The sequence below is a fragment of the Lepidochelys olivacea genome (genome assembly GCF_965140295.1).
Source record: "Lepidochelys olivacea isolate rLepOli2 genome assembly, chromosome: 7".
In the NCBI taxonomy this organism is placed as follows: Eukaryota; Metazoa; Chordata; order Testudines; family Cheloniidae; genus Lepidochelys; species Lepidochelys olivacea.
In genome coordinates, this window is record NC_140417.1 from 85,895,082 (window position 1) to 85,913,454 (window position 18,373).

General features: G+C 39.7%; 1 protein-coding gene across 2 annotated transcripts in view; it reads right to left on the minus strand.

Annotated features, from left to right (window-relative positions):
* MICU1 (mitochondrial calcium uptake 1) overlaps positions 1-18,373 on the minus strand; it is a 214,036-nt gene that overhangs the window by 139,888 nt on the left and 55,775 nt on the right. For both annotated transcript variants that reach the window (XM_084634526.1, XM_084634527.1), the window contains exons 3-4: positions 15,255-15,435; positions 7,857-8,019 (exon numbers count right to left, since the gene is read on the minus strand). In XM_084634526.1, coding sequence (XP_084490652.1) covers positions 7,857-8,019; positions 15,255-15,435 — 344 coding nt within the window. The remainder of the gene's footprint in view (positions 1-7,856; positions 8,020-15,254; positions 15,436-18,373) is intronic.

Here is an 18,373-nt window from a genome sequence, read left to right on the forward strand (position 1 = left end):
AAGTTATACTTCCTTAAAGAATATTGCTCCTACTCAAGGTTAGAGGCATACATACAGCATGATTAATGCTTATGAATTTCTACAAACCCCCTCCTTCAGTAAAAACGTTACTTAACTGGATATGATAACATCAGGCTCCCATTGCTCTTTTAGTTGTTGCCAAACTCAGAATTGAGCCAGCTGAGTTCTGTGTTGGAGACCTATTCAGACACTGATGACTAAAACTGCGTAAGGAATTAACTGTATCCTGTAAGTTGCAACAATGGTAGCAGAAGTTGACCACTAGCTCCACTTTTAGTGTTGTGCGTTTTCAGTTTTTGCCAATTTCCATTGATAAATGACTAGTTTTTTATTAAAGGAGTTCGATTTTTACCAATTTGCAACCATTTATCAATCCACTCAGTATTTTTTTTTGAGCACTTATTTTTGTTAAACACAAATGCTTTACATGATTATGTCCTGCAACGCGGAGATTGAAGCAGTTCCACAGTGTAAAACTCAGAATGGAAAATATCAACATTAATATCGCACTATGATTGGCTTGCAAGGAGACATTACCTGCCTATTGCTTTGCATCTGGTTAGTGTGGCACTGAATTTAAACAATCAATCCTCCACAGATAAAGATATGTAACGCCCCTGTCCATCCGGATACCTCCTTTAGTGCCAATCTCTTTACAGGGTTGGATGGATGGGCCTGAGTTCTTCTGGATTCCCACACAGCCAGTCCTGCTCTTTCTGTGGCTGGCTCCAGACTACTCCCAAAATGGCTTCTCCCTTCTCCAGGACTCCCTGGGGAGGCCATCTCACCACGTATTGGTCAGGCTAGCTCTTCTTCCTGGGCTTTCCCTTGTTAATCACTCTGCCCCTTCCACTGAGCTAGCACGCCTGCAATCCTTCCCCAAACTAACAGTGGCCCTTGTAGTTCTACATAGCGTCTCTCCTTTCTCCCTCTTGGTTGCCCAGCAGACTCTGAGTCTGCCCTTGGCTCCCCATTCCTACCAGGAACTACCAGCACACAAAGCCCCAGGGACTAGGTAAATTCCTTGGGGATTACAGATAGATAAGGTAAAAAGGTAAACATGGGGCAAAAATGCAAATCTATGCCTGAATACCAGCAAGCAAATCAGTGCTCAGAAATTTTCAAGAAAAGTAAAGATGGGAATGAAGAGGATGCATTGCACTGCAAGTACTGCAGCACTGAGGTCAGTCCTCATGCTGACAGAATAAAGGAACGTGTTAAAGCAAGTGACACAAGGAGCTTAAAGAAGAAAGTGAGCTTCGGGATAAACAGTATCAGGAGCTTTCACCAGGACTTTAATGAAAGAGGACACAGCACGATTGTGTCAATGAATTTGTGCATGCTCTTTGTTTCGCCAGACAACCGCTGTTAATTGCGGAGGGGCCTATTGCTGACTTTGTTCAACAATACGGTCCAGCAGCAAAAACCCTTCCTAATGCAGACAACCTCACTGGTAAGTATCTGAAAGAAAATGACAATACTTCAGTATCCAAACTGATAAAACGAATTGATGGAAATCTGGTGTCTAGGCTGATTTTTGACAAGTCTCCTGATGCTTTGGACTGTCTGATTCTTGGCCTTTAGTTTTTGTTATTTTATTTCAAAGCAAATAAACCCGCATTGTTTTGTACTGATGTGACACTCATTCCCTCTGCTGACACCTGTTTTGTCAACGCAGCAATAACTGACATGTTTGAGATGTACCAACTAACTTGGGAAAATGTGTTCACAGCTAACACAGATTCTGCTTACTACATGGCTAAGTTTGCATGGGAGATTAAACTCAATCAGAAACTGGAGCTTCTACGTATGAGCTGTCCTGCTCATCTGATTAACATTGTCCTGTCAACAGCTACTGCTACAGAAAAAATTAAAGACATGAATCTTGCATCGTTGGATTTGGGACCATTTTCAAGCATGCAAACAAGTAGAAGGCTTTGTTTTACACAGTGTGAGATGAGCGCAGAGCCGGATGCCGATTACCTACCCTTGTTGTGCCACATCAGTGGATGAGCTTGTAATTAGCTGCCTGTTGTGTAAATAACATGTGGACTGTGCTAATATGTCTCCAAGATCATCATGAGTTTTTTTGGTTTGTTTGATGTTCTAAAAAAACAAAAGCAATGCAAAAACTCTGACGAGACTGTCAAATAACCAAAATGACCACCAGATTCTGTGCACCAAGGTAAAATACTGGAGTTTTCTTCGACTACTACCAACACATTTGTCAATACAGACATTTACTGGATCCTGACAACCAAAATCTCAGCTGAACTGAGCACAAAAGCTGCAAGAGAAACATACTGCAAGAAAACGCAGCTGTTTCTGGAAATCCTTCCAACCCCACAACACGAGAACCAAAAAAAGGATTCAAAATACTCAGTGAGAAATCGGAGACTATTGTGACCCATAACCTGAACCCCCATGTGTTTGGTGCTGAAGATACTTTTTGGAATGTCATCCAGGTTTTGGACCTCTTCCTCAAAGTGAATTTTGCAGCAGACTATGACAGTTATGCCAAGTGTTTCAACCATATGCCACTAAAGGTGACATTTCAAATCTGAAAGGAGAATTTACTACTGACATGAATTTATCTAACCTTGACAATGTGAAACTGGATGTGCTGGCTTTTTGGATCAGTCATCAAGACATACTTCCCAATTACAACAATGTGGCACGGCGAGCTTTGAGTGTACCCCCTGGATCTACTGATGCAGAACACTTATCTTCAAAGTTGGACTACCTCCAAGACAGCATGAGGCTCAACATGAGTGAGGATACTTCCATAATTTTCTTTGAAGTGTACACAAAAACCAGGATTTCTGGAAAAACTACTAGCTCTGAGAGAAAAAAATATATACCTTTGTACATTAAAAAAAAGTTTCAGTTATACTGTAGTAAAACGTGAATATTAGAATAGTTTTTTTTGTTTTGTTTCTCCGCACTCCCAATTTTTCTTTTCTTTCTTTTTTTTTAAACCTGATTTTGTCCCAGTTTTAATAATTTGGAAAATAAACAATGAAAAATCCCCTGGTTTTTTCTTTTTCTACTACAGAAAATGCAGAACACTATCATTTTGCCAGAACCACGTCATAACAAAATCATGTAGCTAGCTTATGGCAATCCATACACACACTGAGTGCTAAATCACATTAACTAATGTGTTATATAACAGTCGTTTTTCTGATGTAGACAAGTTAGATATACTAGTAGAACAGTGATATTTCTTATGCCACTGCTAGTGCTACAGTACACCACAGACAGACCTAGCTGACAGACTACACATATGAAAACAGCAGCTGAAAACGTGGTACAGCAAACAGAACCCCTGTCTATTGACCAGGAGGTCAATGAAACTCCAGTGCCACAAGTGTTAAGGTTATAGCTAACCTGCTCTGGTGCTCTTGAGCCCAGTATCACAGAAAAAAAGGTTAACTTACAGGGAAGGAATTAGCCAAAAAGGAGACTCAAGTTGAAGAGAGCACCACATAGGCAAGAACAGAGACAGAACAAAACTTACACTTTCTTTTTTGACACAGGGTCTCCTGTCTCAATGATAACGCAGCCCAGACTCATTGGCCATAGCAAGCTAACGAAGTGCTGCATAGGGCTGGTAACATCTTAACAACTCGACCCCTCCACTCCCAAACCATCCATTCTCACTAAATACAGTACAAGTTACAATTTTCTACTAAAGATGAATTTCAGTGGCTGGCAGCTTAGTTTCACCAATCAATCGCAGTCAGTACAGATTCTTCTATACAATGTGCACTGGCTCAGTTTTGCTTTTATCTAAGTAACGTCCATTTCCTTGGGTCTGTCAGAGCACACAAACATAATCTGAACTAATACTTATTGCCACATAAATGGTAAGAAACATGGAAATAATTTTACTTATCTGGGTGTTGCCCACTCCATACCTTCAGGGACAGATGAGATAAAGGAAAATGCCATCGTCGAAAAAGCAAACCCGATCTAGTGAAGCTGCCATAAGCACTGGCCCATTTATTAAATTTGTACAGCAACAGTAGAACTTTTGATCAACTACACCAAACTATGCCAATGCTTCCCAACTGATTTCTATTTGCAACAGTTCCTCAGTACTACTATCCCCTGGAGTATTCCAAGGCATCTTATGGGAGAGAACATGAAGCAAATTCAAGATGTGTTCCACCTAGGCACAGAGTTGCAGCTCCTGTCTTGTACAAGGCTCTTTATAATGGGGAAAAGAATGCTAAAATACATACTGATTACAGGGAGCTTACGCGATTTGTCAAAGATGCTTATCCACATCGACTAAACCGATGAAATTCAGAACCGTCTGGCAAATGTCTTTTTCCTGGAACGTGGTTTATGACTGTAGCATACCACAGAATGCTTTTGGGGATAAACTGCGAAAATTATCAACATTGTAATAGACTGCCTGAATTACATAGGAGTTCTCTCTTAGTATTGTCAAGAAATATTGCTAAACAACAAGACCACTTCCGAGCTTTGTTGGACAGGTTATAAATAGCATTACACTGAGGGGCACAATGTGGAACTAACTATCTGGGGCTAACATTTTCTCCAGTACCGGGATGTAACCAGACATCAGAAAACTGACCAAAGCCGATCAACCTACATAATGACACACAGCAACCAAGTCAGTTAATTTAAACTGCATCATAGATTCATACACTTTAAGGTCAGAATGGACCATCATGATAATCTAGTCTGACCTCCTGTACTCCTCCCACTCCTGAAATAGACCCCTAACCTCGGGCATCATATGATTGTCATTATATACCACAACTCAGTAAAATGGAAAGACTACTGTTTCTTGAAGAGGAAGTTACTCACCTTGTGCAGTAATAATGATTCTTTGAAATGTGCCCCCTATGGGTGCTCCACTATAGGTGTATGAGTACCCCTGCGCATTTAAATGGGAGATTTTTGGTAGCAGTGTCCGTTGAGCCCACACATGTGCTCTCCTTCCCTTGTGGTCTGCCTTGAGGCTATCTAGCACTGTGCGGGCAGCCCCATCCCCCACCCTCACTTCCCTCTCCACTGCAGAGCCCCATAGATAACTCTGAAGTAGAGGGAAGGAGGGCAGGTTGTGGAGCACCCAGAGGGGGACACGTCTCGAAGAACCATCGTTATTGCACAAGGTGAGCAACTTCCTCTTCTTCGAGTTGTCTCCCTGTGAGTGCACCACTGTAGGCTGGCACTTCAGAGTCAAGTCTGTGACTACAGAGCGTACTGTGGAGTCAAAGATGGGGTCGGGGGCTGAATCTTCAGTGATCACATAATGTTCTGCGAAAGTGTGGGCAGAGGCCCAAGTCGCTGCTCTACAGATTACTGAGCTAGGGATATCTTTAAGGAATGTGACTGAGGTAGAAACTGACCTTGTGTAGTGTGTATGGATTCTGGATGGAAGCAGATTGGGCCCTTGATAACAGTGATTAATGCAACCAGAGACCCATCTGGATAGTCTTTGAGCCGATATCACAGAGCTTTTGGATCTTTCTGTGGACAAAGAGTTCAAGGGATTTCCTAAAGTGCTTAGTCCTGTCCAAGTATAATGCTGGTGTCCTTCTAACATCTAGCACATGCAGAATCATTTCTCTGTTGTGTCAACGTGGTTTTGGGGGGGGGGGGGGACTGTGAGATGGATCTGTTGATTCATTATGGAAAGAGCAGAGAAAGCGGCGAGAAACTTGGGATAAGGCCTTAGAGTTACTTTGTCTTTAAAAAGTCTGAATTCTGGGTGTGCCATCAGAGTCACTATTTCTCCTCTGTGCCTAGCTAAGGTCACAGCAATTAGAAATGCTGTCTTCATGGACAGGTGTAAACGAGAGCAAGTTGCCTTGGTCTCAAAGGGAGGTCTAGTCAAAGCCCTGAGAACTAGATTAAGATCCCAGGCTGAAGCAGGTGACGTCACATGCAGGAAGAGATTCCCAACGCCCTTAAGGAATCCATGCATCAGTGGGTGAGCAAACACCGAGTGACTGTCTACCTGGCGGTGGAAAACTTATCACCGTGAGATGTACCTTAAAAGAGCTGAGTGAGAGTTTTGACTGCTTGAGGTCTAAAATGTCGTGTAAAATCGGGGGGGGGGGGGCAGATGAGGTTGGGTCTATGTGTTTAGAATCACAACAAACTTGAACTCATTTCCAGTTTGTAGTTAAGTGTGTCGAGTGATCAACTTTTGGCTGTGTAGCAACATGTCTTTTAGCTCATCAGAGCATTCTGCCTCTAAGACTTAGAACTAAGAAGGAGCCAATCCTGAAAGCAGAAGATCCACAGGCTGGGGTGAAGGATCACCCATTGTTTTGAGAGAGCAGGTGAGGAATGGACCAAAGAGGAATAAGAGGGCTTATTGCCATCTGTGTCAGATAAGGGAGGCAGAGTTGTCATGGCCAGGAGGGGCAATCAAAATAACTCTCACTTTGTCTCATTGAATTTTCAACAGGACCTTGGACAGAAGAAGAAACTCGTAAAAGGCATACAAGAAGGCCCTGCCCATAGGAAGATAAGGGCATCTCCCTGTGAATGTCTACCCAGGCCAGCCCTGGAGCAGTAATGAGGATATTTCTTGTTTCAGTAAGTAGCAAAGAGATCCATAGTCAGGGTTCCCCAAAGAGTGAATATAACTCGAAGCACCTCTGAGTTCAGTACCCACTCATGGTAGTGACAAAAATTCCCAACACAGACTGTCAGCTGTCACGTTCTGTATCCCTGGTAGACAGCTGAGATGAGCCTATTGTGATAGATGCACTAGTTCCGAAGTTTGCTTCCTTGATGATTTAAGTAAAACATACAGGTTATATTAAGTCCATCATGATCTTCGAGTGGGTGCTCTTGATGAAAGGCAGAAAGCATGCACAGGCGTTCCTGACAGCCCTTAGCTCCAAAAGAGTGATATGGAAGGTCACTTCTGTGGAAGGCCATTTGCCCTAAGCCTTGTGGTTGTATAGGTGAACTCCCCAGCCTATTAGGGGAGGCATTTGTCCCAGGATAGTGAGTCTGTGTGGTGGGAGAAATGCTCTTGTTTGTACTGCATCAAAGTTGGTGCTGATAAACTCCAGTCGCTGTACTGGGGTTAGTGAACCGCTATAACGAAGAGAAACGTGGAGAATACCCTGGGTATTTCACACGGATGAAAAATATTTCCGTCGGTAACAGAAATTTATATAGAGGCAATAAAGAAAAATGCTGCTTGAAAACTAGAGTTGCTTTAAGTATATTTACTTTGTATAATTTGTGCTTTAACAGTTATAAAGATTTAGATTTTGAATCCCAAACTTTATGGTCATTAAATTGTCTGATATAAGCCCCCAATTTCCTGCAAATGTGAAAATTTAAATAGTTGAAAATAGGAAAAAAATGCCTAAAAGCAAACATTGGTATCTGTTGAAATTAAAAAAAAAAATTAAAATTAAATTAAATTCCGCCATGCCTAATTATCCTGCAGTACTCCACTGCAGTGAGAGTACTGGATATGAACCCAAGTGCTGATATGGAATTTAAACTTGGTAGTCTTCTGATGAAAAGCTGAACATATTACCTGCTGAACTAAATTATTACTTTTTTTACTCTATTACTACTTTGTATAATATTATGCATCCACAAGTACATGTGTTTAGAGGAAAATATTTATTTGTATTGCAGCAGCATGTACAGGGCCCATTGTGCTAAGCAATGTAAACATATACAAATACAAGGTGGTCCCCTGCCAACCTATTTGTACAATGAGAAGTAAAAGTTGATTACAAAGAGACAGTAAAGAGTTTATTCTGAACTCTTCATTACATATATCACCCCTAAACATAATTACTGAATATTTTACTTACGTTCTGGTTGTTTTTCATTAGGAGTAATGGATCTCACAAAATCTTGTGGTGTCATAAACACCTCTGGTTCTCCATGCTCATGTATTACTTTCAAGGTGGCAAAGTATCTGAAGATTTTGTCTGGAGTGGAGTAGGCTCGTATCCTGTTCTCATACTCCATCACCTAGAAATTAAGTTAAACACATATCACTGCATACAAGAGTTTTCCAACTTTCACTCCATATTTAGTCCTGGTGAAACTTTGCCACATTATGACAGGTTCTAAATACAATGGCTGCACAATGCCAACAGGGGTTAGGCTACAATGACACTACACCAGCAGCACTATACTGCCTGTAGTATAGATGTTTCCTACAACAATGCAATGGATTTTTCAGTCACTGTAATCAATCCATATCTCAGAGGCAACAGCTATGTTGACAGAATAACTCTTCCATTGATCTAGATGCATGTACACCAAGAATTAGGTCAGTTTAACTACGTCACAAAGGGATATGAATTTTTTACACACCTGAGTGACATAACTACATAGATCTAAATTTTAAGTGTAGACCAGGCCTTAGTGTTGCCAACTCACAGGATTTTATCACAAATCTTGTATTTTATTTCAAGTCTCATGTTTTCCTAAACCCCAGCCCCTGGAGTCATGTGATCACTTGAGAATCTCAGCATTCATTTTTTAAAAACTAAGTTTCTAGGCCTCATGGTTGTGGAGAAAAATTTAACAACATGAACCTTCAATATTCAAAAATCAGAATGCAAATAAAGAGCACAAAAATTACTGTTTTTAAAAAAAATCTATTATTATGCCAACCTCAATTTTGGAGGCCTGAATCATGATTTTAGAACAATTGGGCTTGTGTCATGACCAGGACATTGGCAGACTGACTTAGTGGTCAAAGCAGGAGTCAGGAATCAGGCCAGGTCAGATACTGGGAGGTCAGAGTCCAAGACAGGGCAGAGGGTAAACTGAGAATTGAGTGTCAGGAGGCAGGCAGGGTCAGGTTACCAGGAAATCAGAGGCAGAACACAAACTTGAGAGCAGAACCACAGATCAATAACCAGAGTCAGGCAGGGTCAGGACATCAGGAATTCAATCCAAGGAAACAGGAAGCACTAGGCACACAATCCAGAGCAGGGGGGATCCCAGTTGGATGGACAACTTCCTGTTCCTGTGCTCGGTTTAAATAGGGGCTCTGGACCAATCAGGGTTCCCAGCATTCTGCCAATCAGCTCCCAGGACTGGGGCCCTCTGTCTGAGTTCAGCTCCTATTCTGAAAGTAGTTGGCAGGTCCCTGGGTGGTAGGTTGGAATCTCCTAGCACCAAAGAGCCCCAAGGACCAGGGTTGAAAAGCCATGGTCCCCGACATCTGGGCAATACAGAGTAAAAGCTCCGTTTATTCCCTACTTTAGTTCTGGTGTAGGAGAGGGAAAGCGATATGAAGAGAGGAAGGGGAAGTGGGGGAAGATGAGTAATCCTTCATTTACGGATTGGAGTTGGGCAAGATTACTGTTAGCCACTGTCCAACCCTCATATGCAAAGGCATAATTTTGCCTCACTTATTCCTCTAATCCTTTTGCACTACATTTTTATAAGATTCTGCAGGGGCCCTATTCTCAAATCTCTGCCCAGAGCCAGGTTATCATTTGTGAATCTTGCAAGGAATTGTTATTCTAGGCACACACATTTTTCTCAACCATGCAGTCAGAGTTGATCTAAGATCACAAACTCATTAAGGCAATGGTAGTAGTAAGCAAAAATATAGATTTGTATCTCATTATGTCTAACAACAGCAAGTCTTTGTTCAGTAGCTTTTATTTCTACATTACCAACAGTCACATGTTCACGTGCTTTTGCAAACTGTTACCTCCATCCTGGAATAAACACTGATGTCAAAGCATGGCCTGGAGTACACAGACAGTGTCTCATGTCCTAGCGCTTAATGAAACAGACCATCAGAAAGCTTCCTTAGATCAATACTAGATTTCACAGGAATTCAATTCAGAACACATAGCTCCAGAGTAAGGGGACTTGAAAGTTCAGCCTGTGTCAGCTTCCGGATTACTGTATTCTGATTAGGTTGCAGTTTAAGATACAACATCAACAAAAAAGAAGAGGTGATGAGGAACTAAGCAAGTATTTCAGTGTATCAGTTTAACTGGACCCAAAGTCAGTAATATTTTGAAAAATAAAGCAAAAGCTGACCTAGCAGTTTCTTGAAAATCAAGAAGGATTTCTGAATCCATCTATTTCCTGTGTATGGATTCTAGCTGCAGATAAGAGTCCACTGAATTCAGAATCGGGATAGAACACAAGTATGCAATAATGGATCAATTCACAATCTTGCTGGAATCTTGTTTTGTTTTTGTGATTTACATCGGGATTAAGAAGTAATATACATAGGACTAGAAAAGGACAAAAATATTAAAAGCAAGGAGGAAATACGTCTTAAACAGTGAATTTAGTAAATGTCATTAAGAAACTAAAGGATAATGTTAGATGTCATTATTACAAATTGGAGACGTGTAAACTTTCTTTCAAATTCTAATTATTAGCAGTAACAAACATCAAGGGGAAAACAAATGTCTGAAAGTAACAACTGATGATAGGTTAACAAAACAGGGAATTTAAGCCAAATGTGGAATTTAAAAAAAAAAATTCAATTAGTTCAATATCTAGTAGGCTGGTCTCAAATCCAATCTTCTAAAAAAAACACATTCAACACTGAAATTTTCTAATACACCAATGAACAAGATTGGTTTTCTTCTCAATTGTACACAGCCCTGTTTACCACTGCATCAGATCAGCTGAAGCTATTTCATCACCTGACAGAGGATGAATAGGACAGAGACAATAGGATACACAAATAATAGCAGTAGTTATATTTTACACACACACTGCATGTGTGTGGATTTTTCTCGGTCGTTTCAACAGGGAAAACATGAATACCTATTCAGAAGTATCCTTAAGATCCAGGACTAAAGTCAGTCCTAGTAGAGTTACTTCTGGAGAGAAAATTATTATTATTTTTTGCTTTTGGAATACAGCAGGTTGCAAGGATTTTCACAATATTTCCTGAGATGGTATCCTTCTGACAACAGGTTCTTCCTATTTCTGAAAGGTTTTCAATAATCTGTATAACTCAGGCTAGTCAAAAGATATTGTGCAGTCTAAAAAGCTAAACTCTAGCCAAAACCTGGACCCTCAGAGCAGTATCACCTGGCTCAACAGGGAGAGTTTGCATTCTGCCAATTAAATACAAATATTAATAGGTTAGTGAGACGGTTTGGAAAAAACAGCAGCAAGGGATCCCCCACGCCCAACAAAACAGAACCACTGTTCTGGAAGCTTAAAGTCAGCTCTCTATGACAGGCTGAAGGAAAAGAATCTCTTCCATTGCCATGAGAAGAAAACTAAATAAACCAAGGTCCACTGTAATCAACATTTCAGTGCACCTCCACAGTGTCATCAGGCCCCTCAGATCATCATCTGATAGAGCAGGAACTCTAGCAGTCTGGTTTCACACACAGCCTGCATAGCAATAGTGCAGATAAATGAACGTTCATTTACTTAGGCTGCTTACTGCAATGCATATTGAAATGAAGTCTCAGCATAATTAACCCTCATAATGCAGAATACCTGCCAAGAGCGAATGACAGTTCCCAAACAGATCTTAGTGAAGCAGTCCTAATGCAGTACACACTCTTTTTCAAATTAATTAGCGAACAAGTTACACCATTCATATGGTTTTATTGGTCATTAACCTTCAGCTACAATAGCACGTGATTATTGTTTCCTTCTCTCTCGTTTATAAACAAATCTAAATATTACTCAAGTTACACATGTACACAAGAAATTTGCCCTAGAATCATCAGTTTATAACAGCTGCTCCAAGCTCTAATTGAAACTGAGCGATTACATCCCAACTTCCTCCTACATTTCTTCACCATCCAAAATAACTTGTGACATGCTTAATTTATTATTTCATTACTAATTATTGCATTCATTAACAGTGCTGGGATAACAGCCATGTTTCAAAACTCAAAGACTTCAACTGAAGTTTTTCCCCCCTATGCTAAGACATGACACATACAACCTTTTGGTTTATTATGTGACGATATGAGAAGAATTTATATGAAGTGCCAGAAACTCCTGAACTGCTACAATTGACCAGTTTTCAGAGCACAGCATCCTCCTATAAGTTCATCTGACTACAGTATTGAATGTGAATGGATTAAGTCTTTACTCCAACATCAGAACACAGAACCTGAGTGTGTCCAAACTCACCCACTTCATGTGGCCGACTTTACAGTAATTAAAAAAACAATACAACATACATCAGTTAGGCAGGTCACCCCCTACTGTAACTGCTGACTACATACCAGAGATGGGACCAAGCCCACAAATAAAGGGTTTTGTAAACAACAGAAACATGGGCTCCAGTGCTCGGTGAACTGCTGGAAGACTACCAGTTAGGCTTGCTGCCTCATGTAGGACTAGACTTCAGCATCAGACTCTGAGGAGACATGCTTAACCCTGTGCTGCGGAAGAACAGGATTTATTGTTAGTGAAGATGCTGGTAAACCTTTTGTCAAGATGTCCTGCAGTGGCTTTAGGTTGTGAGTACCAACCTCTGGGCAGACTGCTAAGAATCAGGCACAAACTCCAAACGGGTTGTGAGACCTACATTTAGATTTCACCAACCAATTATCAAGTGTAAACTCCTCAAGCACTATAACAGCCCAACCATGGAATCACAGACAGTTCCCTTAGATACTCTGATCTGTCCTGACACCCAGGTAAACCTATTTTTGTGACAGTTCATCCCTTACACCAAGGACCATAACAAGATTCAGGTTACTGCCAGTCCCGTCACTTATCACAGGTAAAATGCACTTTAGATCTCACACCAAAGATGCTTGTAGATAATTCTATAATAAACTATCTAAAGATTTATTATATAGGAAAAGGAATCAAGAGTTATTTACAAGGTTAAAGCAGGTAAACATATATACACACAAATGAGTTCCAATCTAAAGTTCCAAAAAGTTATAGAAACTTCTATAATAAGCAAGCTCTATATGTCCTTTAGCAGTAACTCAGGCTAAACACTGGGGATCATTTGCTTATGCCTAGTAATCCTTTCCTCCCAGTGTCCAAGCAGCATAAAGAATCAGTTCCTTCTTGTTAGTGTTTTTTATTCCCTTTCTTCCTTCTGCTCTGAGTTGCAGACTCAGCTGATGGGATGAATTCACTTGCATGACTCATCTTCACTGAAGGGACAAAGCAAAGACGACTTCCGCTTTCTTGAATGTTCCATACTTGTCTTTCTGGTGGTGATGAGCCTCCCATGATAGGCAGGACACATCACCTCTGGTTGGAGACCTGCATTTCACACTAGTTAATGTCTCTCTTGTCTGGTGATTTACACAGTTAGAGGTTTACAAATCAAATGTTCTAATATTACCTTATAATATGGGATATAGATGTTAAAAATGAGATTAATGCAGGCAGCAATTTATAAGCGTCCCAACTATGTATTTGTCAGTGTTCAATGGAGAAATGGGGACCTTGGTATGAGCTGGCACCTGATCTGCTAGTATCACACCTTCATCACAACAAATCGTTCACACTGATTCTACATGAGAAATAACTCAGTTAGTCAATGGACCATGCTGAAACAATCACTAATTGTTGCTCCCATAAAGTCATGAAGCTGCAAACTATTCATTTGATTCACCACCGTAGGTTCAGTGTTTATCAGCGAGTCAAAAAGAGAGAAATCCAGTTCTAGTGTAGACCTGATAACTTGCAACTATCATCTATTATAATCTTATAAACTAATTTCCTCTACAATTCTCACTGCTGAAACATCTTACTTGTGAAACCTGACCATAGTCCCACCTTTCCTAATTTAGAAGGGAGAGAGGTTGGTAATTTTAGGCATGGTTCCTCATTACTTAAAATAAATATCCATACTAGCCAACAAATGTTTCCTGTCTTCAGCAGCTGGAAGCAACAGCTGAGGGAGCCAGCAAGCAACCCCGCTCCCTATCACCAGACATATAACTTTGCTCCTTGCTAGTAGTGAAAAATAAACCCATTTGTCTCAACTAGTATAGATAAGGGCTGAGATTTTCAAAACTGCCTAAGGGATTTAAACACCTAATTCCCATTAAAATTAATGGGTACTGGGTATCCACATCCCTTATACAGTTGTGAAAATCTCAGCCTAGTACCTTAGAATGGAACTTCACTTAAAATCCTCACCAGCATACCAGCAGAAAGGACAGTCTGTAACCCCAGCAAACACCCTGAGATATATGGAATTTAACTGAGTTATGTAGCCTAACTACTGAGAGCAAAAATTAGTTCAGCATCTCCAAACAAAACCTTTACAACATATGAACAGTTATTAAGCCACTACATACTAATCACTTACAATTTAGCAACTAATGAGATTCAGCCTCCAACATATGGACTTAAAAATAATTATCAGGAGAAAATTATAGAAAAGGAAATGTGAAGAAAATACACTCTTTTGTTCTTCTGTTTGGTACTGCATAGACCCTAAATAAAACATAACCCAATGAAATAAGCATCCAGAGAGGTTAAAATACATCCATCTGCTAAAACTGAGTTATTGGACTTTTCCTCAGACCAAACTGTAATCTTGTAATATTGATAGTAACAGCTATTGACAATTAACGTTGCAGATCATTCTAAAGGAGTCCAAAGCACACAAGACTTCCCAATAATGAAGGTAGGTCAGAAGTATCACTTCACTACTAGAGTGCTTTTTTCCTACTTAAAAATGTGGGGGGAAAGGAATCAAACAGCAAATAAGCATAGGTGCCCACTTTTTATGATCGACATGGCCTAAATAAATGCAGAAAAGAGAGAAAAGTTGTGTTCCAGTAGCCACAGTGAGAGAGTGACCACATGGAATAAAAAGGAGCTGCCCCTTCTTGCCAGCTGTGGAGGGGTTGGGTAAGACACTTAAGACACAATTTTAATTATGTCATGCTTCTCAGATTTTAATCACTGCGATTTAATATAGAGCAAGGTAGAAGGCCACTAGCCTAAATTTTAAAAAGGAACTAGTGATTGAGTAACTCACTTTTTGGGTACCCAACTTGAGATACCTCAAAATGGCCACACTTCCCAAAAATCAAGCCCCCTTAAGGCATATCAAGTTGAGCACTCAGAAAAGGGGTGACTCAAAGTCACTATTCCCCTTTAAAATGAAGGCCAGTAAATGTAAATACCAAAAGTCAACCCATGAGTACTCACAGTATTTAAAATTTTAATTCTGTGGCCTGTATTTTCTCTCCCTGTTTCATTACTGTGCAACTGCAGCATTATAGAAGAACATTATGCGTGGCAAGCTTTTGTACCTTACGATCTCTAAATCCAGAACGTTGTTTCTTCTTCTTCTCTACTGGCTGAACCCCTCCACCACTTGAGTCAACAGTCTTTCTATCATCCTCATTCTCCTCTTCTTCTTGGTCCTTCACTTTTTCGTTAGTTTCTGTCCTTGCATTGTGTTTTACAGATGACGGTGCTTCAGCATGGGCTCTGTGATAGGCAAGAAGACAACAATGATCAATTCAGGAACTTTAGAGAGTCCATAAGTAACAAGTTAACCAATTTTTAACACTGCATTCAACCAAACAGATTGGAATAACAGCAGATTTGACTGTAAACATCTAAGGTCATAAAATGCTTGAGGCAGGGACTGTCACTGACTGTGTCTGGTAAAACAATTAGTACAATAGGGCCCTGATCCTGATTAGGGTCTGTGGGTACTACTGTTACAATATTAAATAAATAAATAAATAAATAAATAAGAGAAATAACTTCAATTAATGTAGTAGTATGGTCCAACAGTCCAATGGTAGCACCCTGCCATGATACATTTCCACTTCTCCATCTCCAGACACAATTAACACCTGGTATTTGGCAGGTGGAAAGAGAAAGCACATCAAGTGATTTAACACTGACAGTCAATGGATGTCATCACTGAGTTCTAAAAGGGAATCCTGCACAGACTTCCTTGATTGGAACACTGGCTGCAATTCAGAGCTTTGAGGATTATAGAACAAAAAGCAAATGAAAGAGTTAGGATCTTTAAGAATTTACAACACATACTGATATTTCCCCCGCCCCTAGGGTGGAATTCACCCACCCTTGCAAAACAAACTAATATTAATTATTCATTTGTTTGTTCCCAAGAACCTAATTAAATATATGAATCACAGACTGAATTATGCAAGTTCACGTCTGCTTATCTTCGAGCCAACAAAAAACACTCCCCCCCGCCCCCAAGATGCAGCGAGTGCTATTTTCCAGAATATGAGAAAGAAAATATTCTGACTTTAAAAGTGTTTCTCTCATGCCTTTAAAACCTCTACCAAAAATAAAATAAAGTGATGAAGGAAGCAGAATGTCTGTTGTATCTTCAGTACTGCCAGGCTCAGAATAAGCAGCCTTTTGGTCTCAGCTCAGTTGATTTATTTTTGACTTCAAGCAGGTGACAGATTGTCGTATTTCGTTCATAGACGAATCTAGAGAATTTGAAGGGTGAAGGTATAATGACAATGAAGACCGAAGTTGGTTATCCATACATTAGAAATACTGTGCACAAGCAGAACACTGGAGCTCTTTGCTTGCTGTGCAAGAGCACCTCCCAGTAACCCTCTCTGCAGATGAAAATCATCCTACTTCCACAGTCAGTCTTACTGCCAACCCACTGTGAACAATGAGCAATGAAAGCTACTTGAGGCATCAAAGTACTAGGCTACACTTCGTACACAGAGCAACTCAAACTTCACAATAGAATGCAATAACAGAGCTTTAATACATTGCACTTTTAATCAAAAGTATCACATAAAAGCTCAGTTGCAAATGCCACAAATGAAAAGCATAACATCTCGTATACAAAGACTACCCTAAAAAACACAGGATCTTTGTATCTCCTAAACTTCAAGCAAAGAATTATTTATATTTGGCCTCCATTTTTACCAACAAAATGTAGAAGCGGTGTATCAAAAGTTCCTTATCTTTTAAAAATAAAAATACTAGCTTTACTGAAATTTCACAAGGGTAAACACAGTCACAGTTGTGGATAGTCTCCATGCACTACATAAAGAAAAAGTAAAATAAAGAGGACAGATTACTTCAAAATTAAACACCACAAAAAAGTACAGCTCCATTCTTGCGGACTCCTCATAAGTCACTGACCGCTATTACATGTGATAGATTTGGAAGTAGTAAGTCTTCTACATTGCTTACAGATGAAGAAGCATTACATTAGGAATTCACATACATTTATATCTACCTACTGTGCTCTACAAACTACTGGTATGCAATCTAAGGCTGGTGGTGCACAAGGTGAGTTTTATCTAGTCAGCAAATTTCAATTGAAAAATATAGAAAACGATGGTCACTTGTGAGATACTTTAACAATTAGGAATTTGTTGTGGTATTTTATAGTACCACAAATGTGCTAGGTATGCAAAGAGACTATATTTCAGCGTTCATTATGGGTCTGCTAAGATTTCAATGTTTTCTGGAGAATTTAAGAATATATTTAATAGCCCTTCTGGTCTGAAAGATATTTTCATGAATGAGAACCAAACCAGTGCTGCAACAAACTAAAAGAACGACTATGAAAAGCCATGAACGTCTCAGATTAATCTCAGTGGCATGCTGACTTAAATCATCATTGGACTTTAAGGGGTAATATTTCATAGCTGACCGTTTTAATAAAAATCTTCAGCTAACATGCTTATTTTTAGATCTCTAAACACTTATTAAAACGTAAAATTCAAGTAATTACAAATTCTATCAAATATTTGTTTTTCCACTCTCAAGACACGTGTGTAGGAAGAAAGGAAAGAAGATCATTTGAGGGATTGGGAAGATTTTCACAGAAGGGGAGAAGATGATGTAGAAAGAGAAAGATCTCGGAGGTTGAAGGATGATATAAGGAGGGAGGGAAGATTGTACACATTTTTTTTTTTTTAAACCACACACAGGATGGACTAAATTAATTTTATTTACAACTTCAAAATAAAAACTAACAAGTTAGGGACAGAATCTACCACCCTTATTCAGCAAATATTTCCCTGATGTCAGTGGGACTTCTTGTGAAAGAAGCTACAACGTAAGAATAAGGGCCTTCGCTAAGCAGTGAAAGAATTGGACCTTGGTAAGCACTGTGTTGTTTCTCTGTGCATTTTGAATTGATTTGTTTTAAAATCCTGTGATTGCCCAAAAGTACCTATAAAATTAAGGGATAACATTTCATAGACTTGGGCAATTATTTCCCCACGCATTTCCGGTGTCCATTTAACTTTGAAGAAATCAAAATTTACAAATAACTAGAGTATATCAAATACCAGGACTTGACCAGATTAATTTCAGATTTCTTAAATGGAATGTACACAACTCAAGAAGTAGATTGGAAAATTTTATCTTGTTACAAACTACTTTGTCCTTCATACAGCTGAAA